Source organism: Catharus ustulatus, chromosome Z (assembly GCF_009819885.2).
Source record: "Catharus ustulatus isolate bCatUst1 chromosome Z, bCatUst1.pri.v2, whole genome shotgun sequence".
In the NCBI taxonomy this organism is placed as follows: Eukaryota; Metazoa; Chordata; class Aves; order Passeriformes; family Turdidae; genus Catharus; species Catharus ustulatus.
The window spans coordinates 26,540,642-26,565,212 of NC_046262.2; the positions used below are offsets into that span (position 1 = coordinate 26,540,642).

Consider the following 24,571-nt stretch of genomic DNA (forward strand, 5'->3'; position numbering starts at 1 on the left):
ATACATTCGAAAATCACAAAGCAAGTGGAAAGAGATGGAAGACAGTTTAATAGTAAACACCAAACATTTTGTACTGTGATTACAATAATTTCACGATTACAAGCCGCACCTGATTATAAGCCGCAGCTTCAGGCATCGGCAACATTTAGGTCTTTGTCCATGTATAAGCCACACCGGAATATAAGCCGCACTTTCGTTCGCAGCGAGGACCCACGTGCAACAAAGTAATGAATTAGTAAAGGAATCGCGCTGCCCCGTGGTGCCGGCGGGAGGGAGGCATGGAGCCCGCTCGCACCCAGGGCGGCAGCAGGAGGGAGGCACGGAGCCCCCCGCCTCCCCCCAGGTCCACAGGGCCGGCAGCACAGAGCCCCCACCTCCCCCCACTGCCGCAGGGCTGGCAGCATGGAGTCCCCTGCCTCCCGCCCAGGCCACAGGGCCGGCAGGAGGGAGGCCCCCGCCTCTCCGCCCCGCGCTGCCGGCAGGGAGCCCGTCTCCACCCGCCGTGCAACACAGTAACCAATTTGTAACAATCGCGCAATCCCGGGTTTTACCAGCAGGTGCTCAGCTCCCTGGCTCGCACTTCCTGGTTGGGAAATTCCCAAACTTTTTTCATGTATTGGCCACTCCTGAGTGTAAGCCGCATTTCCAGGTTGGGATCAAAATTTCAGTCAAAATGGAGCGGCTTATAATCGTGAAATTACTGTACATCCCTGGCAATAATCACTATTTCTTCATTCCTAGTGGAAGAGAGTTAGAAAGAGAAAGCACTACGCTTCAAACACGTTTCCCATATCCCCATATACACTTCATGTAGAATATAACAGCCTTTTGCCTATCTGCATTTCAGCACAGTTACATGATGTTGCTGACACAGGTTCAGCCAAATCCAAAATAGGAGAATTGTGTTTGATACTAGACCATAAAAGCTAATCTTTAAACAGTAGGTCAGCTGGAATTTTTGGGAAGACTTCAGGGATTAACTGTTGCATAAACTGCAAGAGGATAGAGAAACTACTACAGTATACGCCATTCAGTCTTTTCTCTTATAAAATCCTTGCAGGATTAAAACTGACATTTAACTTTTCTATAGTTTTCTGTCAACTGTTTCCTTGTTCTTCTCTCACAGTGGCTATGAATACTTCTTTGATGGTCTCCTTGTCCAAGTTCCTGCCTGTAAAGAGAAATAAAATATCTAACTGTATTTTACAGTGCATTGCAAAAATCCACATACAAGTAGCTTCTTCTAACCTAAGAAAAAGTTCATTATAGCAATCAGTGAGAATAGCAGAATTAAAACTAAGGCAACAAGAGACTTCAAGTAAGTCTCAACTGCACAAATAAGGGAAAGGGGGAAAAAGTAGGTGATTTTTGATAATACAACACTTTGCACAGCAAACAGAATAGAAAATAGAAACACAGAAACTCAGCACTTCAAGCTTTTCAGAAACAAAACTTATTTAAACATTTTAAAGCCCTCCTTATAGTTACTCAATATTTGCCAAAACATTCAAACTATTCCCATCACCCAATTTATAATTACAGATTTTAAAAGTAACATTAAATATGCCAACATAATTTATGAAAGCTTAGTATTTTACTGATTTGATTTTGGTGGCACAAATAAGGATAGTGTAGACTCCTCTCAACTGCAATTTTGAACCTCAGGAGGTCTTGATGGATAAACCTCTGAGAAAGGGTTATGCTGAACATACTCACTGCACTTATTCTGCCCAGTTTAGTCTGATTGCTTTTCACTGGCCAAGTCAGAGGACTGTCTCTGAAAAAACCAGCTTCTTAAACTCAAACAAGGAGATAGGTAATTTCCACTTACCAATTAGGACCAGCCTGTTTGTTCTCTTTTCATCTTCTTTCCAGGCTACTGAAGTCTCTTCTAGGTCATAGAGCTCATGGACACCTTGGACTATCACTTGATGAGATTTGCCTTGAATAGATACCAGTCCCTTATCAGAAAAATAACTGTTAGGGTATATAAACAAAACTTTAAAAATAAAGTATGTAAGAGGGGAAACAAAACTTTTAATCCAGTTCAAGAGGGAATAGTATTTCTGGCAACTACGCACTTGTTAGTCAATCAACATGTCTACTTGTAACATCCACTTTCACATCTCCTTATTTTGTTAAAGGCTAAGAACTACACTTAACCAATTACACTTTGCCTTCTGTTCCACCCTTGTCAGTTCCTAGCCTGCTCAAGCAAAAATTAAATGTCATCATATTCTATGCCTCTTTGAATACATATATAGTGTTTGACATGGGAGTCCATGAAAGACTGCCTGCCAATGAAATGACTGATTTCAGATTAGTCCAATTAAGCTCTTATGCACACTATATTTACTTTTCTGAAACAGAATCTCTGAATATTGGAGAAAAAAATAAGCATTTGTGAAGTACAACAACTAGCAACAGAAGGGATTATAGTCAGTGTGAGTCCATTAACTCACATATCAAAAGCTCTATTAAAACAGTTTTCATCACTTCATAGTACAATGTTCTGAAATACTTCAGTGGAACACATTCTGTAAAACATGTCTTATATGCTTTCTGAAAATTCCTCCCAAAATTTGCCCTAAAACAGGACACTTCCCTAAAGAAAGAAAGAGTTAAAAATATTTCATAAAATAGGTCTCCATTTAACCTACTAGTTGGAATTCTATGACTATTACTGCCAAAAGAGTTATGACTACAGATAAAATATAAATATAAAAGCAACAAACTTTGGAACCTGTTCTGTAATTATTTGCCTGAGGCTCATTTGCTTTGGTGTATTTGTCTGTAACTGAAGGACAGCACACATCACAGGCCTCACATCTCATAAAGGATTAGTTTGACTCCAACGCTCAGTACACCAAAAACATACTTGTGCATGGCATTACTGCTTTTCAGGCAGCTTCATACACATCAGTGGCTACTCTCTTCTATTTGTCAGGAAGGGGAAGACAAGGATACTCTAATTTTGTTGCTGAAAAGGCAAGAAAAAAATTTTCCTTCCAATAAAACTAAAATAATTATACTGCTGTCTAAGACGGTCAAGTGTTCTCAGGCATCTTACAGCATGCCAAATGACTGACTGGATTCTCATTTTTTCATTATTTACTCAGCTGCTTGATATAAGGTAAATGAAAACAGATCCTGAATTGTTACCTCTACTCCTCTCCAAACCAGGCAACTGAAAAACATATGAAGTGCCCATGGAGACAAATACTTATGAGCTGCATCTTTAAAATTACAGCCTGACAATACTGTAAGAAGTTGTTAATTGTAACCACAATTACGATTGCATTCCTATGTCATGCCAAACTGAATTTCTGCATATTATGGCAACAATTTTAAGTACATCTAGCAATCTATAGGATCTAATCTGTAGCATCTCAATGTCTGCTCCTCAGCCAACTATGTCTTTCTGAGTCGTTCATGGAACAACTTGCTACTCTCCATTTCATCTGCTCTGCTACAGTGATCCAGCAGCACCTTTGAGGTCCGTAACTCACAGCACACTGCAGGTTTTTAGGTGTAAAGATAAAAAGCACAAAACAAAGAAGCTGGTGGTTTCTGACTAACCTTCAGTCTTATGACATCCATGGTGCACCCAGTCTTATCTTTCACATTCTTCTCCCACAGAAGATTCTATGAAAAGATGAAGTTGTTTCCATAAACAAAGTGGCATGGGATGAGTTTCTATAAAAAGCCACAATGATTTTTTGAGCTGATGGTGATATATAACTTACCTGAATAAAGAGATTTAAGTTTTCTTCTTTTATATTTCCTGGAACTTCAAATGTTACTGTAATTATAGCCTGCAAATGGGAAAATACACTTACTATTATCACACTGAATAAACATCTCCTTACAGTAATTTCAAAAAGTGTTCTTTATAAGCTGGCCTCATAAAAAGGCAAGTATATGGTAACATCGATTTAAAAAAAATCTCTATTTCTGTTCTGCTCTAATTTGCTAAATGAAGCTTTGCTTTTTGTTTCTGTTTGGGTGTGCACTTATTGGGCATATACAATGCCTCGAACAGCTTAATACCATTAACTGCTACCATGCAATTTTTTGCTTTTGAGACTATTATGATCAAGCTTTCAAATATGGTTAAAAATGCTATTTTTTTGCACACTGATCTTCATGAGAATTCCATCAGACAAAAAATAATCAACACAGTTTTCATAAAAGGCAACCTGTACTTGCCTTGTAAGAAGGTTGTTTCTTAACAAACCATGTAGGAATACATTCAGAAAATAAAGATGTCTGAAGTCAAATTTTGTTCCAAAGCAACTACCAGCTGACTGCTCGGGATCAATTATCAAAAGAAAATATGAAAATAGAACATGTAGTTTAAAATTAGCAATTTATTTAAAGAAGAAATAATATGTCTTATTTTTGTCACTCTAATTGCTCAATGGTATGGAAGAATAGAGAGAGAGTTACTTCCTGTGATGCTTTCAAATGACCACCTTCAGATGACTAGTCTAACTTACAGAAAAAAATTAAAGGAACAAGCAGCAAATGTTTGTCTAATGACCAAGTAAACTTATCTAAACAACCAAGAGCTAACACTCTGAGCCACCTCAAAACATAGCAGACCGCAGTTCACTGCACTCCAAGTACAGTGCAGTTTGTTTCTGCTGACCTTCAACGGGAAGATAACAAACACACTTTGTCATACAACAAGGACTTGCAGCCTACTGTGGGAAGTGTTCTGCCCTCATTTAAGCCTCAAATGTCTCAACAATCATCTTAAATATGCGGGTGTTAAACTAAACAGAGAAATGAACAATGAATTCTGTCGAATGACTCCACACTACAGAACTGACAATTATCTCCTTAATGATATGAGGATACTATAACTCATAACATTCAGGAAGGCTTCTACTTAACATTTCTATCTACTTTAGGGATCTATTAAGATTCTATAACTGAGCATATTTAACAATTTTGATTACACAAAAACTATGAACATTGTCATTATAATTAAGAATGAACTGATTTTATATTTAATCTTTAGTTCCAAAATTAAATTATAATTGCCTTTTCCTGGTCTCAACTTCATAGTTAAAATAGACAGTTTAAGAAGAAAAATACATGCATTTATGCATCATATTTTAACCTGAAAATTAAATTTAATCATAGAAACTTTCTGAAGAAAGCCCAGTTTTCTAAGACAACTTTAAAAAATTAAGTTTTTGCTTTTTTGCAGCCACTGAGGGAACTTGAGGCCTATGAGTGAACCCACCTGCCTAAGGATACCCCCCATCAGGACTGTGACCCACAGTTCAACCAAAGATATTTTGTTTTGGGCAGAAGATCTACAGTACAGACTGGCTACAAATTTAGGACTTGTTTCTGCAAATACATTACAAATAAAAAAGCAGTTCTATTTAGTTCACTAATATTCCCCATGTGAATCAAGAAATTACATGACTGTCTGAAGTACTGGAAGCTTATAAGCTATTTTTGAAAGTGAGACTTAATACAGCCATTTAGAATCTATCTACAACAAAGCACATTCCTTTTCTGTAATATAGGTAATCTTCCAATACCTTAAAACACATTACTCCCTAACTGAAACCTTCTGAAACAGCAACAAGATTAGTATGCAATATTGAACAGTCCTGTTGTTACAAAAACATCAAAGCAGTATTTTTTGGTAATTTGGTAATTACCTTATCTAGATGTGCATGTGTTGTCTTTACATGCTCAAGCTTTTTCTGCAAACTGAAAATAAGGAAAGTTAAATGGCACATTTGAGTAGGATGGGCAAAATGTCATTATTTCAAAATTTTTTAAACTCCAGCATTGTACAGCAAAACTGAAATATCAAATATAGACTAGATATTCAGAATAAGCTTCAACAGTTAATTCCATTTTAATCTCAAAATAAAATGTTTAATTATATTTGTTTTATATAGTTCATTTTCTGTGTTAGAAAATTGGGGTTTTTGAAACAAAGACAATTATAGTCCTGATTTGCAGTATCTTCAGCAATAAAAACATTGATACTTCAATGAACACAACATCCATGATACTCCTTTGTGCAAAAAAGGCAAACTCTACATCATTAAAGCAAGCAAGAAAAAATAAACCACTTGAATTTATCAAGTTAATAGATGTTGGTTTTTAAAAAAACTTTACAATTATTTGAAAATCAAGAAAAAAAGAATATACAAAGATGTTGCTTGAGAGAACAAAATCTGTAACATGAATTGAAATACTATATACCAGCTTCCACTTCTCAGGCGTACAGTTCACTTCTACTATGCAGTGTGCCTGTAAATTTAAAACAGATGCTCTCTATTCAATAAAGAAACTTGGGGACTTCTTTTGTAAACTAATACTTAGGGTCTTACTGCATCTTTTTGTGTAACAACACAAAATTGTACTGCAGCTTTAGATTTCACATCCACATCTGTCTTGATTAATCAAGACAGCTCAAAATTTCTTCATCTACTGTCTTCTGTACTGTTTCTGTTTTCTCTCTATATTGTGAATAACACGCAGAGAATAAATACTGTAGCACAAGTTACAATGATGCTCTCTGCTACTTCAGAGAACACTGCCTATAAAAATCCCTCCTCCTAATTTGATAACTGTAAAATTTTTAGAAGCGTTTTTGGTGGGGGAAAAAGCACTGTCTGCTACAGAAGCAACATTTCACATTCCTACTTGTCCTATTTCCTTTGCTTTGCTGTCTTAGTCTCTCACTGCCCTTCATAGAATCCAGAATTCATGATGTGTTTCCTGCGACTTTAGGGTACATACAGACTACAAGATTCCACCACACAGTCACACCAAACAGATGTTGTATCTGTCTGCTAACAGATACATACAGATCCTGTAGTATGCCGTTAAAAGAACAAATTTATTAATGTACTGTGTTCAAGTGATGTTGAATGCAAAGAGTTTTTCTGCTCTGGTGATGGCACTGAAACCACCACTAATATTTTATGTAAGAATTTCTGTATCTAGGAACTATAAACAGGTAAGCAATTTTATTGTGCTGAGTTCAAACATAAACAAAATCAACCAAACTTCTTTAAAGTACAGTAATTTCACAATTACAAGCCGCACCTGATTATAAGCCGCAGCTCCAGGTGTCGGCAACATTTCGTTCTCTGTCCATATATAAGCCACACCAGATTATTAGCCACACTTTCGTTCACAGCGAGGATTCGTGTGCAACTTTCACGAAGTTGCCAATTAGTAAAAGAATCGCAGGATCATGGGGTTTACTGGCTCGGCCCTGCTCGGGGTGGCCACCATGGAACGGCCCCAGCCCCGCTCGCTGCTGCCGCCAGGAAGCGGGGATGTGGCCTGCCCGGTCGCTGCTGCTGCCATGCTTCCTGGGGCCGGGCAGCACCGCCGCTGCCCCGCCGCCCAGGGCCAGGCGGGCTCCGGCTCGGCTCGGGGCTGCTGCAGGCTCGGACTTCTGGGTTGGGAAATTTCCAAAATTTGTTCACATACAGGCCACTCCTGAGTGTAAGCCGCACTTCTGGGTTGGGAGCAAAATTTTAGTCAAAATGGTGTGGTTTATAATTGTGAAATTAGTGTAGTCTACAATCTTCTTGGTACTTTTAGAATTTGTCTTTAAATGCTGACATTTTAGAGTGCTCCCCCTGTTTGAACACCAAATACTGAGAAGCTCTAAAGTAACTGAGTGAAATAAGAAGACTAGACTGAGGAAAGCAATAAAGAATTTTTTGTCAGTTCCTTAAGAACTTTAACAAATCTGTAGAGTGCAGCAAACTAGCAAACTTCGCAGAACACCACCTAGTATTACAAGTAATCAGATCTAACTGTGAACCGCTGTTATCAAGAACAATCCTTTTCTGGTTCACATCTTTTTACTGCTTTATCTCTGTTGTGTGGCTCCAGCATGAGTTAATTCAATTAGCTGATCCATTATAAGGACTTGGAACATGGGTGTATGATCTGGCTTACTAACAGTTATCTATTGCCTCTAAAGGATATATCAGCCTCCCTCCTCCCTTAACTTTGTTTTGGATGCCTAGTTTGGTATTTCCCTTATGCTGCCATTGGTAGAAATCTTGAAACAAACACTACAGTATTTCACTGATCAGTCAGTGCCAGCAGAAAAAAGACCAAACCTATCATTTTGATTGTACTGTATCAGTTCAGAGGGAAATCTCACAAGCACATGTTTATCTTATAGAGGTTACTAATTTGCATGTCCTGTAATTTCTCCAGTCTGTGAATAAGGAATTTGCTCCATTCCATTATATGAAATGAAAAGTGTGTGTATCTAGGAAGAAAAATGAAGCTGATACTGCCCTCCTTTTCCCTCCTTTCCTTTATGATTGCTCCAGTACTCTTCACTCTCTTTGCTGTGCTTCAGCACACACAATGAACAGAAAGACCTTTTCCCCTCCCTTCCCATTTTACTTCTGTACCCATCCAGGATGCTGAAGCATCCATTTGGCATTAAAAAAACCCAGGAATGAGAAACACAGTGATCAGAATTTGTAGAGCCTTTGTTTGCTGTGGAACCTCAGTCCCTCATTCTTTTCTGTGAAATCTAAGAAGGCCAACATTTCATCAAGAAACAAAGGAGAAAAATTCTGAAATGCTTTAAAAGAACCAGAGAAGAGTATAAGTCTATTCTGGTATTAAACCAGAAAAACTTACATTTTGGGGAAAAAGCCAACCACACACACTCTGGCTCATTTAACTTTATAAGGTCAAAAAGGTTTTTGCAGGTATTTGAAGAAAAAAAGAATTCCATCTGATATTACCACTTATAAAGCAATAATTTTTAAAATATGACTGTCCTGGTCTAGACAGGACAGACTAAACTAGAATTTCTAACAGAAACTGAAAACAGAAAATTTGAAGAAATAGATGCAAATTTGAGTCAGGATTTCAGTGTGTCTATTTCATACCCAGATATTTTTTCTAATAGAAGACAACAAAATCATGATCATACCTTACTCCAGATAAACTGTCAAACGCATGTAGGTCCAAGACATTAGAGAGATCAACTCTAAAGAGAGGGAAAAAAGAAAGCCTTGTATTTTTGATGTATTTAAATGTCAGGTTTTAAAGGTGTTGACTGAAGCTTATGTTTTTCTTCTTGTCTATCAGACTAATGCCATTAATACTTAAGAGTTATTTTTGGGTATCAGTGGTTGGTACTGTCTTCTACAAGGAAATGCTGTGTTTATTCAAACAATAACATGTAAGTACAGAAACAAAATTTTAAAAAATACTGTAAAATGCAAGGTATTTCCAAAAATACGATAAAATCCCCTATACTGGATGCCTAAATAATAATTTTTTTCCCTAAATGGGAAAAGGAACCTTGGGCCTCTCAAGACAGACACAAATCCCTGGAATATATATAGTTTATACTGACAAACTGTTGGCAAACAAAACTGAAACAACTTTATAAGGCAATAACTACTATGAGGAACTTGAACTCTACAATTTGAAACAGACAATTGAAAAATGTAATACAGAATACCATATTATTACTGGCAGTACTGATCATATCTGCTTATAAGAATGGCTACCTATAAACTTGCATAAGAAACTTTTCTTCACAAAGCAATACAGACTATAGATTTCACTGCTAATAGCATCTGATAGCTTTTCAGATGGAGTTAATGACATGTAGCTAAATAAAAAGGAACAAGAGAGGTTAAAAAAATCACTTCTGGAGTACAACCAGAATCATCAAACTTTTACATTCAACAGCAGTTGTACCAAGTAGTTTCCAAAATGAAAGACTTATAATAGAATACACAAACAATTCCTGTGCAAAATTCATGACCAGCTCAGTGTCAGCTGTTCTCAGCAGTGTTCTAAAAAAAAACCACATAGTAACCCTCCCTTTTAAATGTTGGCTTTTGAGGGATAAATCCCCCCTTAAAAAGAGTATGTCATCAAATAACATGACAATAAATTAATTCTGTGCTTACTTCACATTTGGCATGTTGAATAATGGAAGAGACCCTATGAGTCATTTACAGAAGAATATTTACAAGTAACAAACAGTTGTCATTGAGGACTAAATCTGTGGCCCACTTAATTTCATATCTGATGCTAGCTGGCATCAGACACTATAAAATATGCAAAGAGATCATATATTGGATCTCCCCCAATGGCCATTTAAAACACAAATCATGTAGTTTTGTAGCTTCTTGAAAATTGGTGCTATCTGATCACCCAACAACAGCAAGTATTTTTATCTATGATTTCCAGTTACATTTGACAATAACTTTAAAAAGCTAAGTATACTTTGTTAAGGTTATGACTATTACCTTCTCCTTAAATTTGCTTAAATCAAAAACCTATACTTGATGAACATTGACCACAATAATCCAACAATTGCACAAATCATTCCTAGCAGTCTGGAAGATACACTGCTCTCCTAATGCTCCCGGGAATACAATATCTATTTAAGTTCTTACTACAGGAAAAATCTGATTCAGAAATTCAATTGAAATAGAAAAACGGTGCAATGATTTTTCCTGTTCTTGTAACTTCCTTCCACTGCTTTCAAAGTCATTTTATAGGAACAACTTATTTGCAATAGCAATAATATTTAAGGGGACACAATAGAAGGAAAACATTGTAGTGTACGTCCAACTATTAGCTCAAAACCAAACTGGCCTTGCAAGCTGCTCTTCAGTCACAAGGTTGGTTAACAGTGTATCTCTGTGGCCAAGAAGGCCAAGGGTGTCCTGAGGTGCATCAGGAAGAGCGCTGCCAGCAGCTCACAGAAGGTGATACTGCTGCTTCAGTCAGCTCTAGTGAGGCTGTGCCTGGAGTGCTGTGCCCACTTCTGGGCTCCTCAGTGCAGGGAACGTGGAGCTCCTGGACAGAGTCCAGGGAGGGCAACAAAGATGTTTAAAGGACCAGAGCACCTGGTCCTTTATGAGGAAAGGCTGAGGGAGCTGGGCCTGTTCAGACTCAAAAAGATGTCTGAGATGGGACCTCCTCTGTGTACATAAATATCAGAAGGGAAGGTGCCAGAAGATGAACCTGGCTCTTAGTGCTGCCAGGCAATAGGACAAGAGCGAACAGGCAGAAACTGACACGCAGGAAGTTCCACCTGAACATGAGCCAAGAACTACTTTACTGTGAGGGTGACCAAGCACTGGAACAGATTGCCCAGAGAGGCTGTGGAATCTCCCTCATGGGGGACATTCAGGAACCATCTGGACACAATCCTGTGCCACGTGCTCTGGAATGACCCTGCTTGACAAGAGGGTTGGACAAGATGACTGTGCTCTCTTCCAACCTCACGCATTCTGGGATTCTGTGATAGGAACACTAACAAAGAAAAATATAAATTAAAAATACATTTTTACTTCCTCAAAAAAAAAAAAATCTTTCTCTAGATGCTTAGACACAGTATCAATATTGGATTAAATATTTCTAATTCAATAGTTTTCCTTTAATAAAGCTGATTTATTAGAATACTTTAAACTGTCACAAAAGAAGCAAGATCTAGTACCTAGTAACAGTGGCCATTTAATACCTTGATCTTTGTGTCTCTAGAATTTTAACAAGTCCATTTATTGACCTAAAAAAAACCAGAAAAATCATTAATTAGATGAAAATAAACTATGATATATAGTTTGAATATGTTCACTATGGACAGCATCATGGGAAATAGCCCACCTCTGTTACCAGCTTGTTAAATAACTACCAGATATGGATTGAGATATTTGGTTTCCACTAACAGCCAGGGAATTTCACAAGTTCTGACAACAAGATACCACCAGTGAGAATAGCATTTTCCTATCCAAAGCTATTTATAACACACTCTGCTCAGTCTAAGCACTTTTATCTTCTTATTTTAAAAAAACTAATATAGTTGTAACGTATTTAAAAATTTTAATGTTTAATTTGGTTTATCATGATATTGATAGAAAACAATAATGTCTTTGATCATTAATTTGATTCAGACCACTGGTTCTTTGCTCCCATGACAATTGTTTGGAACTTCCTCCCTATAACTTTGCATTTGCTAGTGAACTCATATTTACCAGCAGATTTTTTCTTCACTTCTGCTAATTCTCAAAACTGGCAACAGCTGCTCAGAAACGTAAAAACATAAACACTTAAGAGAAATGCCTGTCATTAGTAAATAACACCAAATCTTACCTAGACTGACAAAATGCTAAGATTGTGCAAGCACATAGAAGTGCTGGAATACCTTTAGCGAGAGAAAGTATCTTTTCCCTCACAAGCTTATCAATTTTTGCCAATCTAATAATGACATCTAATTTCTATTCTAACAGCAGTAAAGAAGTAACTAGGTTTAAACTAATTTTTGAGGCAGTACAGTGTTATAGTTATGCCAAAATTTTATACCTCACAGATGTTCTGACTTTATTCAATTCTTCCTCCGAAACCAAATCCGTTTTATTGATGATTATAAGATCAGCTAATGCAACCTGCCTATGTTTCAAGAAAAAAAAGAGAGAAAAAGACATTGTTAACAAACAAATACTTTGCAGAAACATAATCTCTTCTATGGCCCCAAAAGATACTATGAACATTGTTAGTACAGAAGGGCAAGCATTAATCAAACTAGAACATCACGGAGAATTATTAAAGTACTACTGACTTCTCCTCAAATATGTTCTTTTGTGCCCTAACAGATCAAATCAAGGCTTGCTAGATTCTTTTATTTTAGGGTTAGTTTGTTTGTCTGTTGACTGTATGTATGTCATCTAATCTGAAGTGCCTAGTGATTTAATAACTTTACCAATCCCTATTTGCCTTGCGTGTAGTCCTTGAAATGTGATACTTGAAGTCTCTTTGCTTTATGAAGACTTCAACTGTTACAATTACAGTAATTTCACGACTATAAGGTGCACCCTTTTGACTAAAACTTTCCCTCGAACCTGGCAGTGCGCCTTATAGTCCGGTGCGCCTTATCTGATGGACAAAGTTGAGAAATTTGCCTACCCAGAAGTGTGAGCTGTGAGCCGTGGGGGGAGCCGGCAGTGCCAAGGTAGCCGGCTGGAGGCAGGCCCAGGGGCCCGCGGTACCACCCCTGCTGAGTGAAGGCGGGCCAGGGGGCCCGCGGCGCTCCCGCTCCCGCGTCCAGGCGGTCCCGGGGGCCCATGACAGCCGGGTATAGGCAGGCCTGGGGGCCTGCGGTACCACCCCTGCCGGGTACAGGCGGGCCTGGGGGCCCATGGCTGCCGGGTTGAGGCGGGGCTTTGGCCAGCAACTGCGCGGGGGGAGCTGGGGACAGAGCCTCACTGCAAAAAAAAAGTGCGCCTTATAGTCCGGTGCGCCTTATATGATCTACAAAGTTGCGAATTTTGCTGACTCCTCGGGGGGTGCACCTTATAGTCCGGTGCGCCTTATGGTCGTGAAATTACTGTACTCTTCATTATTGTGGCCACACATTTATTAAAACATATTCCTTTATCTCCAGTTCTGCTTCAAGCATGAGAGATCCTAACACGAAACTTTTAATTCCCTCAAATCAGGTGCATCTCATTCAATTAAATAAAATCCCATCACTATTAAAATAGAAGAGTCAATTCTTGGCAGAAAGATCAAATGAAGCATGAAGTTACTTTTTCATATATTACCTCATTACACCAATCTACCTCAGTTTAAGCAAAGCAGGAGAAAAAAGCCCCATAAAAGGACCCATTTCCAATGAACTTTTATACAGCGCAATTCCTATCTTGAGATATAAAATTAATTTCTACATCCATACCGAGATGCTTCATTGATAAGATCTTCTGGTTTCTCCTCTGTCAAGTGCTGAATAAAAATTAAAAGAATTGGGTCAATCATATACAAATTCAATTTAAATTCATTTGCAATTAAAGAAAGCCAGACCCAACTCAATTGTGGTTCTGTTTTTCAACAAGGTATTGAGGAAGATGGTATCTTGAATCTTTCTGTTAAATGATGATGAAAAGGTACATTTATACATTCACCACTACAGAGGTTTATAACTACCTTAAAGCAAACTCTTCTCAAAAGTTTTATTATTAGAATGCTTAGAAGTTGGAAAACTTCATAATATTTAATTACTTTTCAGCTTTACAATGAACTAAAAAGGTCACCATGTCCTACAGTAACAATGAAAAAACATATCTGAAAGAAAATGAAAGCTCAGTAATTTTATTCTGAGTGAACTTTTAAATGAGTGTGAACTCAACTAACTAACAAATCACAGGCTAGGCTTGCATTATAGCATTTCATATATGTAACTTCACACTCTTTTTCTCTGGAAGACTATACAAAACAAACTGTACTTTGATAGTAAAAACTGGTAACTTTTTCCAGGTTTGTATGAATAAACCACTGCTCTTTGGCAAGTCTGTCCAAAATCAGAAGCTACGGGAGTTCCATTATCATCTCCACTTGTCTGCCCAAGCTAGTGTCTTTACAGACAAATTAGTGAAAGGGAAAAAAATATCTGCATCTCAAGCAGCAGTGTAACATTTAGCAACACAAAGCTTTACTTAAACACAGCAACAAATTACACTGAAGCAGCAAAGGTCTAGCTACAAGTTATTTTCTGCCCACTCTGCCATGGAGGCAGCAATCTCTAGGGGAGAAATATCACAGACATCTGGAGGAAGTAAAACTTCAAACAGATGCTGTAATATTAGCAAGAACTTGCCACTTATGCTTACATCTCTGGGAAGGTTAGAGTCCTGTGCATTCCTTCATCAGCCCTAAATATATATCAGATATATTACTTTAAAAGCTCAGTTTTAAATTACAGAAATACCAAATTAAAAGTAGAATCAATTGTCATGGGAAATATATAGATTTTTAATAGCCCAGAATTTTTTTTTCTTTATTGGAATTGTCAGGCATATAACAGTATTTTACTTGAAAAACAAAAATAGTTTATTGCATACTGTGAATCTATCATAAAAAAACCCAAAACAATTTCCTCGTTGCACACAACCTAAGCAGAGCATAACAACAAAACAACTCTCAGGAACCTCTCCTCTGACCTTTTCTTTACAATCCTCTGTGTATTGACTCTATTCAATTAACGTTTACATTTGTTGCCCTGGAAAGAACAAATGTCAGTAGTCCAGATGTCAGGACCTGGAAACTGAGGAATGCAACTTCAACTGTCCAACTGCTTGCCCTCGATTAAAGAAATTACTATTTCAGATTGCTGTGAGACAAACCTGCTAGAATGATAACCCATCAATGATAACCTATATCAATTGCCACTTCAATTTGCCTGACTGGTCTTGGGGGTGTTTGTCAGCTTTTTTTGTGATGGGCTGGTTCTTTGAAGCATGACATATTTTAATTGCTGCCCATTATCTCAATGTTATTACCTGTGTGGCTTTCAGAGTTCTTTGAATAATAAGCAGTTGTTGAGGTCATTCTTTCCAACCAGAGGAACTAAACAAGTTAGCAAGTCTTTTTATATAAAGCAAAAGTTGTTTACTTAGTGTACAAGTAAGTCTGAAGTTCCTACTATTCTGAGTGGATATCAGTGTTTTACAGTTTTACTGATTAAATAATGTATGTTTTCATTGTGCTGCCAAAGGTAATAGCAGAGAGAAAATTTGAATGTTTCAAAGCATTTTTGTGTTGTTTCTGTCATACTATTTGAAAGTCTAATATTTAAAAAACTGATTTTCAAACAGTAATAATTTATTGCTACTGTGTGCAACACAAGTACATTTGATCTAATAATTCATCACTGCATGAAGAAAAAGAAAAACAGAACAATATTTTTTCAAGCAATGAAACACATTTGAATTAGTATGAGGGAACCCAGCTGAAAAGGAACAGACCTAAAACATTATATGACTTCTTGTGATACTTGAGCTGATTCAGAAGACAGTTCCTGTTTGGAAGGGCAAACCACCCCTTTCTCCTCATTCTTCTACCAACTTCTCCACAGAAGTTCTTGCAGAACACAATGAACTTGCCAAACTTGCTTGCTATGAGGTTAGATTTGTTCTGTTCCAGTCCAACACAAATTGATGAGAAGACCAGACTACTACCCATTTGGTAAATCAGCTATTAGATAAGCACACACGAAAGGAGAAATCCAAGTAATCCAAGCAAAAAAAAAAATCTTACACAGGAAGAATCACTCTCTTATTTTTAAACCATTACTCTTCAGTTCTCTGAGCAATTTGCAGCCATTGTAAATACAGAAATATTAAGAACACTTCCACAGCATTAAATTTTTATATTATGAAGGCATTTTTTCTCATGGTCACTTTTTTTTTGAGTCCCGCAAAATCAATACCCAATCAAAGCAGTAACCTCCTAAATTATTAAGCTGCAAATAGTTATATTTACACCCCCCCAAAAAAAGGCCAAACTATTTCGTTGAATCATAATTTCTGCTGACCCAAGCTCACTGTTCTATATGCCTGTTCTTACATTATACTTTATATACAGATTACTCTAATACCTGCTCTTTTTGTCTGCTTCCATATAGCATTTTAATGTAAAGCAGTACAGGACAGTGCTCTCATTTCTCCCTGCTATATCAGCCATTGCATAAGTACCTGTCCTGAGTTACAATACAGAATGTAATAAAAAAGATCTATTCTATCACCATCTGTTGAGGGTGGGGGCAGTGATCCTTATCTCAACAGCAGATATTCTGCTAATGGGCCATCCATTGAAACCAGGCAGGACATTGTTCTTTATCTTTTCACAACCCATCCTTCCTCCAGGGAGTCATTTTCTGCTAATGGCCCATTGAGTCCCACTGTGTGACTGATAAAATTACTGCATCCCATTGGAAGTTGCTCCAGCCAGGGGAAAGGGCCCAACATTTCTTACCAAGATATAAACAGAGGTTTTGGGACACTAAGGTAGCCCCTTTCTCCACTGGACTCCAGAGGAAAACCGGATTTCTCCACATCACCACTGAACCTCTGGAGGGAAACTGCACCTTCTACAGGAGCAGTGCTTCAACTGAATCACATCTGTCACTGCAAGAGGACTGCAACCACCATTGAATGGGACTGCTACCAACACCCTGCCTGATGGGGTGTCAGGTTGTACTCTGACTTTGTCAGGGTTTGGAGTTTGTTTCTTTGTAGTACTGTATTTCTATTTTAATTTCCCTAGTAAAGAACTGTTATTCCTAATTCCCATCTCTTTGCCTGAGAGCCTCTTAATTTCAAAATTATAATAATTTGGAGGGAGGGGGTTTACATTCTCCATTTCAAAGAGAGGCTCCTGCCTTTCTCAGCAGACACCTGTCCCCCAAAACAAGACAGTACCCTTCTCGGTTCAAGCCCTAACTCAATCGTTACCACATTGGTATAAGACACCTGTTCTTAGTCCTGTCCTTTCAAGTGACACAGATCAGTGACCAGCTTGTGTGCCCATTCAAAACACAGTAATAAAGAAATACATCCTCATTCATTGTAGGAATTACAGCTATTGTCAAAATTAATTAATCCACAAGAACATTACTTCAATAGCTGTTCTAATGCTGCAGTTTTAAACCATGAAGCAAATCTAGTAACTTACCTGCAATCCATACTTTGCATCAACAACAGACACAATACCTAAAAGAAAACATTAAAACGGAAATGTCTGTGGTGAAAGAAGCTGAAATAGGCTGAAAGCAGCCAACAGTTTAACAACTTACAAACCTGTAAAAGGTAACAATATCAGCACATTTACAACCAGTTACAATAAACTGAAAGTATCTGAACATTAAACTTGTTACCTAAATATTTTTTTATTCATTGTCATATCTGTGGTAGTAAAACGTCTACAGAACCAGGTGAGATAAATTCTTGCAAAGTAGATGCCCCATCTTCCACAAGAGTAAATTGGCTGAGACACGCTTTTACAGAAAATTGAAACAAATTAAGGGACTGACTGATGTATGCAGCCATTCTAATGTAAATGACCAGTAATTTGGAAGTCTCTGGCAGAAACTTAGGAAGTTCTTTCTTATTGAACTCAATGTTTCCTTCCTTGGCTAGATGAGTATTTCACAGACTCACCAAAACCTTAGTAGGGTATTTTTTAAAGCCAAAAAGTAATTTTTTTTCTACATTAAAAAAATGGTTCTTTAACTACATATTGTGAAGATTTATGTTTTAGCACTCTCAGGTTTTTACTGGAATACAGCAAATATTAGAGTCCACGAGTACAACAGGTATAGAAAGCCGAAAACAAAAGGCAGAAACATCCAGGTGTTGATGCGCTATAAATTCAGAAAAATAGGAAATCCTTTAGGAAACACTGTGTTGCAGAAAAAAGAGGGAAAAGGAAGAAAGAGGAAAAAAGAATGCTGAAATATTACTCCTAAATGAGGCTTTATAACATCTAGCTAATGAGATTTCCCCCCACTTACATCACAATCAAGAGCTGTCCATATCTGATCCCTCAGAAAAGCATTACACAACTTCTGTTGGATTTAGTGAGATTAAATATCTCACCGAGTAAATAAACAAGCATCAGAATACCAGGGATACCTCTGTGATCAAATCCAGCAGTGTGAAAACCAAGTTCATGTATTTCAGAACGTTTTCTGAACCCTTGCCTTAAAACACCAAGAATACATTACTGTAAATACAGATATGAAATGCCAATACACAGGAGAACAAGCTTGCACTTCTTACCATCAAGATAAATGTCACTTCCCAGTTCAGAATCAACCCAGAACATGGAGGCCACAGCTCCTAAGAAATGCAGCATATATACAGGTTCAAAATTGAGATTTTTCCAGTAAACTAACAACATTGAGGTATTTAATAGAAAAACTGTACTAGTAGTGCTAACAACAAGATCAGTAACTAAAGTATTTCCAGCACCTAAAACTGTCCACTTGAAGTGATACGATGCAGTCCTTCAAACACCACTCTGTATCAGACCCAAATACCTGTCAGTTGTTCTAGTGCTTATTCACGCAAGATATAGCAAGGACCACAACATGAAATTGTTTTCTGGTATCTATTGATTTTTTTTCCAAAAAGCTTAATAGTTTTCCAATTTGACTCAAACAGAATTTGTGTGTAACAGAGGCCAAATCAATGCCCTGTCTTTTGAAGAAAATTACTTTATAATGACAACTATTTAGCTTTTAGCTAGAAAGCACCAGTCTCCTAAAGGGAAAACTATTGTATTCCTGGTAAGAATTTCCTTTCCCTCCATCTACAACAGATTTTTTAATGTGGATGATTTAGAGAAAACTGTTTTGGATAGCTGTTGCTAACATGAACTCAAGTTTAAACACCTTTTTATAATAAATATTACTAAAGAGCATAGAAGGATTTTGTAAAATCTATTATTGCTCTTTAAGAAGAATACACTAGTCTGTTTCACAGCATATTTTAGGACTTCACAAAATATAAGGTCTATCAGTGTAACAATACAACACATCCTAACTATTTAGACTATTTAAAAGGAGGAATGTAAAACATTAAAAGTTCTGAAAACTTGTAGTTTCAGAGCATGCTTCTCTTAGATAAGTCCAGTGTCTTCTCGAGATGGAAATACAGGAAATATATTTTAGCTGGATTTCTAAGTTTTAGATTCAACTTAGAGTAAATTTAACAAACAGAAACCAACCAAACACACTCATACTTTGCACCTTAACCAATTCATTGGAGTCTATACAACCATCAAAGCATAGGTGCCTGACAACTCACCACTTTATATTACAACCGTCAAAGTGAACAAATAAGCACTGGCAAACTGGTGAGCAAATAAGCACTTCATAAAAACAGAATAATTATCACGGTTATGAAAATTGTGATGCGAACTACCTGGATCTGCCAAACCAGTTGTTTCTAACAATATATAGTCAAATTTTCCCCTCCTTTGCATCAGGTTCTCAATTGCTTTCACACCACTGTCCCTGTAAGAAGAAACAATTACATCTGAAGACAGAGAAAACAAGCTAAAGCATGTATTTAAATGTATTTTCTGATGCAGAACGCAGTACCAGTATCATCAAAGCAAAAGTCCTGAGTCAAGACATTTGCAGACTTACAGTCTACAATGAAAATTTAGTTATCTGCTGGCATAATACTAGGTAAATTTTAGTTTTCTGTTTCATTTTAGTCTGAAAATAGTATTTGCCTAATCCCACCAGATTAAAGATTTGTTTTCAAACACTGAACAACCTGTGAAGGACAGAAGGGTTGTGCAGATATGTAACTATTTGGTTTGGCAGCTGATATTACAGAAATAAGGGGTAAGGTAGAAGTGAAGTATGTTGCCCTGCTTTTCTTCCTCACCTACACCAAGATTAACACGTGACATTTACTTAAATTAGAGCGGACAAACTCAGCCTGAAGCAGAAATGTATAGCATTTATATAAGAAACCAACGTATATAAAACATAGCAGCAAGACAGCATTTCCATTTCTTACACCCCAGAACAACAGAATCCAATAGAGCTTCTGTTTACCACTTACTACCTATTACTATTTAAGGCAGAAGACCAGTTCTCAGGACAGACAGGCCACAACCCTTATTTACAAACTTAGCACAAACAATTCAGCAAAGAAACAAACGGTAAAAAACATGTCAAAGAAACAAATACTCTTGCTTTTCAACATGACCATCAGCTTCCAGATTTGGATACTGTGTTTCATTAGGTCACAAACGGTTTTCCATTTCCCCTTTTTGATGAATACAATACTGAAGTAGTAACCAATGTACCAAGAAAAAGAAAAGTAAGGACATTTGGAAACCTGAGTCATAGTTCCAGCCTACCTCAATCTTCAGCTCCCTACATGGAAGCATATAATAGAGGGATAGATCCCTGCTCCACAATACCCCACCAGTGTGTATGTTGGTATTTAGATTACCTTTCTGAAAGAAACTAAGTCCAAATCCAGTAAGGCAGTAAATAGGAAAAAAATTTCTACCTCCAAAGTTCCAATTGTTGTTTTACTTGACAAAAGAAGTCTCAATCAATTCTACTATCAGTTTCAGGAATCAAATCCTGGATGCCTTCTCCCTTTATCAATTCCCCACAATATCCACTGTAAGAACCTGTACAGTAGTCCTTACTTACTTTACTGAACAGCACAAGCAGCCATTTCTGAGCTCCAGCCATTCTTCGTAGAGTTCTCCCCCTTGACTGATTGCCAGAGATTTTTCCAAGGCACTTCCTGAAAATACAAGTAGTGCTATATTTTTAATATTCAATCTTGCATGACAATGCCTGCAAGAGAGAGATACGTCGATCAAACTCTTTTCTCCTGAGACCATGTTTCTGACATATTCTTAAGAAATTTAGAGTAACTCTTAAGAGTTATTTCCATTTGCTTGAAACTGAGAGGGACAAATGGAGGTATAGCACTTCCAACAGGGTGATGTATTTACTTACTTTACTCTGAGGGCCTACATCTATATGCAAAACAGATTAATGCATGTCACTATTTTATGAAAACCAGCAAAAAGACTGAGGTATGTTAATAACTTCAGTAATGGATTTAAACTCACAAAAGTCTTGGTTTCCAGCAGTTTTACGTACTTGTTGTTTTGTGGCAAAAAGAAAGATTTCTGCACATTTACATACCTTCTCCAAATTCATTCAGAATAACTGCTATTCTTTTATTATGCTGCTCTGTCAGTATGTAATTCAGAAGAGTTGTTTTTCCAGCTCCTAGAACACAAACCATATTTCTATCAAAATGTTGAAAAAAGACCCACATAAATTTTCAAATAAAAACTAAATACTAAAATGTTATGCATACACATGCACACTTCAAGCAAATTTCCACTAAAGAGGATTTTTCATTCTAATACCCTACAATTATTCTAATTATGCAGAAAGTAATTTGTAGATATATTTGACCCCACAGACCTATCAGGACATTAAATCTCAGCCTGAAATGACTCACATATTTTCCATTCATTAAGCGTCAGTACTTGATAAACTTGTAAGTTCAGTACTTGATAAACTTACAAGTTCCCGACTAGCAGGGCAGTCTTTTCCCACAAAACTAACTATTATGCTTCTCTTAAGAAAAGGCACACTTAATCTCCCTCTAACTGCCTTTTCTGACCAATTCTGCCATCAGTAACCACGGATGTGCTACTAACTGCCCTTAAACGGGGCATTGTTAAAAAACCTGATCACAACCCCTGCAACACCACCTTAGGAGCAGTTTCATCTCATGCACAAGATCACAGAACTGTCAAGGGTCGAAGGGATCTCTGAAGATCATCTAATCCAAAGCAGGTGACCGCTACAACTAGGGAACCTTCCTCACCTGTCCTTAAGAGTCTTTTTCTGCAACACTACGCAGTACAAAGTTACAACTTTCAGAACAGTGACGGCAATCCTAAATTTAACCAGATCTTTATGGTCCATAACTGTGTGCAGCACACAGCAACTACTCTGGTCGAGGGGTACGGGAAAAACACCGAATTTCACGTACTGCAAGGCAATCGGCATCCAACTGAGTCAAGCACGTTGCACTGTTCTGACGTTAAGCGGCCAAGAGCCATTTGTCAGTCATGACCTGAACGAAGAGGCCCCTGAAAGCAGAGTGGCAAAAGCAGCAAGGGGTGCCTACACTGCTGCTCAGAGTTGCCCTGCAAACGCACCGGAGCGGCCGGAGGGCCCCGCGCTGCTCAGCCGGCCCGAGGGGGAAGGCCCCAGCCCTGCAGCCCCGGCCCGCGGAGCCCGGCCGCTCGCCCGGGCCTTCCCTACCTCCACGCAGCCCCTGCCAAGCGCTGCTCCCGCGCCTCACCTAAGTACCCCGTGATGATCGTCACGGGGATCTTCCTGCCGGGACTGGCATCGGTCTGCTCCGCGCCGTCGGTGCCTATCGGGACCAGGTCGGGGCAGTCTTCGTCCTCCATAAGCGCGGAGGGCCCCGAGCCAGCCGGCCCCGCCACCGGCGCCCCGCAGGCGTCACGCTGCGGGCGTCACACTGCACGCACCGCCAGAGCGGCGTCACCGCAGTGACGTCACCGGCTGGTGTCACACACACCCCCAAGGGCCCCCCCCCCTCTCCCGCGCGTGCCGCGCAGGCGCAGCTCGGGGGCCAGGGCGGGGCGGGGCGGGGCGGTGTCAATAAAGGAAATTCTGGTGCGCGCGGTGCTGTGGTGTGCGGTATTTCAGTGCTTGTCTGCGGCAGCCTCATCGCTCGGGCAGCGATGTCGCAGACCACGTGGCACGGGAGTGTGCCAGACGTGTTCTTGAACGTCCCCGGGGAGGGAGACTCCACGCCCTCTTGGGAAAATCTGTTGCAGTGCTCAAGTCACCTGCACCGCACAAGTCCTTCCTCGTGTCCCGGTGGAACTCCGTTGAGTTTCTGCCTGTTGCGTCTTGTCCTGTTGCCTGGCATTACTGAGAGGAGTCTGGCTACACCCTCTTGACACCCTCTTTCGGATGCTGGTGAGGTCCCCTCTTCTCATGGGGCCGTTTCTTGGGTCTGCACAGGCCCAGCTCCCTCAGCCTTTCCTCATGAGAGAAACGCTCTTCTTTAATCACCTCTCTTGCTCTCTGTTGGACCTGCTCCAGCAGCTCCATGTCTCCCTTGTCCCGAGGAGCACAGAACTGGACACAGCACTCCAGGTGAGGGTCACCAGGGCTGAGTACAGGTGCAGGATCACCTCCCTCAATCTGCTCCCAATGCTCTTCCTAATGCCCCCCCGGATCCCACTGGATTTCTTGGCCACCAGGACACGCTGCTGGCTCATGGACAGCTTGTTTTCCACCAGGACGCCCAGGTCCTTCTCTGCAGAGCTGCTTCCCAGCAGGTCAGCCCCAAGCCTGGTTCAGACACACGGGAGCACTGAAGGAGCCCCAGTGTGAATAGCAAACACGGTGCAGGGTGCATGTGCTCTCATCTGTCTATAATCGAATAATCAGCAAGGTGAATGATTGCTTTCTCTGCTCTCTATCAGGGACTGGGAGAGGGCACATACCACTTGTAAGACACAACTATGGTTAATTAGAACAGTGTTCTGTGGGCCATAGGTTTAGCAAATGGGTAACACGTGTTCTATTTCTCCATGTCAGAAGGTGTAGCAGCAGTGGAGAGGCACAGAGAAGAGATTGGCCTGATGCATGCTGATACATGCACACACCTAAAACGCAGGTGGGGTTCTCTACTCTTAGTTAAGGTTTGGTAGCACTGGTTTGAGTTCTGTTATGGTAAAGTATGCTTGGCTTCATCTTGTTTGTCCATCTATTGACTTGTATAGTAATAAAAGTACTTAGAATTTATTCTTGATTCTTCCTATACTTGTGTAAGTTAAAATATTTAATACTGATTATATTTTATGAAATTCCGGTCTAAGTAGTTGGCTTCTCCTTTAGTCGTTTTAATTTTAACAAACATGTGAAAGTCTGGTTTAAGAAATTATAAAATAATTTATTTAATTCATTGATTCAGCTTGTCCTTGGAGATACAACCATTTTTATTCCAACAGAAATATCCACAGTATACAGACTGTTGATTTCTAGAGTTTTAGAACCAATGCATTATAAAATGTATTTTTTTGCATTCTTGTTTCAGTGACCCAGGTCATTGTCTTGTATGATACATCCTATCTTAGAGGAAAAATCTGATCAGCTTTTCAAAGCTATGTCTGCTAGAACCCTACCTCGTGG

General features: G+C 38.9%; 1 protein-coding gene across 4 annotated transcripts; it reads right to left on the reverse strand.

Annotated features, from left to right (window-relative positions):
* Positions 1–187: 187 nt before the first annotated feature.
* On the reverse strand, positions 188–22,904 carry LOC117010918 (COBW domain-containing protein 1-like). Of its 4 annotated transcripts, XM_033086008.1 has the most exons (15): positions 22,701–22,901; positions 21,521–21,607; positions 21,014–21,110; positions 19,755–19,846; positions 18,609–18,668; positions 17,503–17,540; positions 13,730–13,776; positions 12,361–12,447; positions 11,522–11,566; positions 8,963–9,019; positions 5,685–5,736; positions 3,747–3,815; positions 3,580–3,645; positions 1,832–1,961; positions 188–1,171 (listed from the first exon to the last, which is right to left on the reverse strand). In XM_033086008.1, the coding sequence occupies exons 1-15, from the start codon at positions 22,810–22,812 to the stop codon at positions 1,098–1,100; spliced, it is 1,113 nt and encodes a 370-aa protein (XP_032941899.1). In that variant the 5' UTR covers positions 22,813–22,901; the 3' UTR covers positions 188–1,097. The 4 variants fall into 4 exon arrangements, with proteins under 4 accessions (XP_032941899.1, XP_032941900.1, XP_042636100.1 ...); XM_033086009.1 differs by lacking the exon at positions 11,522–11,566; XM_042780166.1 differs by lacking the exon at positions 188–1,171 and having other exon boundaries at positions 1,838–1,942; positions 22,701–22,904.
* Positions 22,905–24,571: the final 1,667 nt, after the last annotated feature.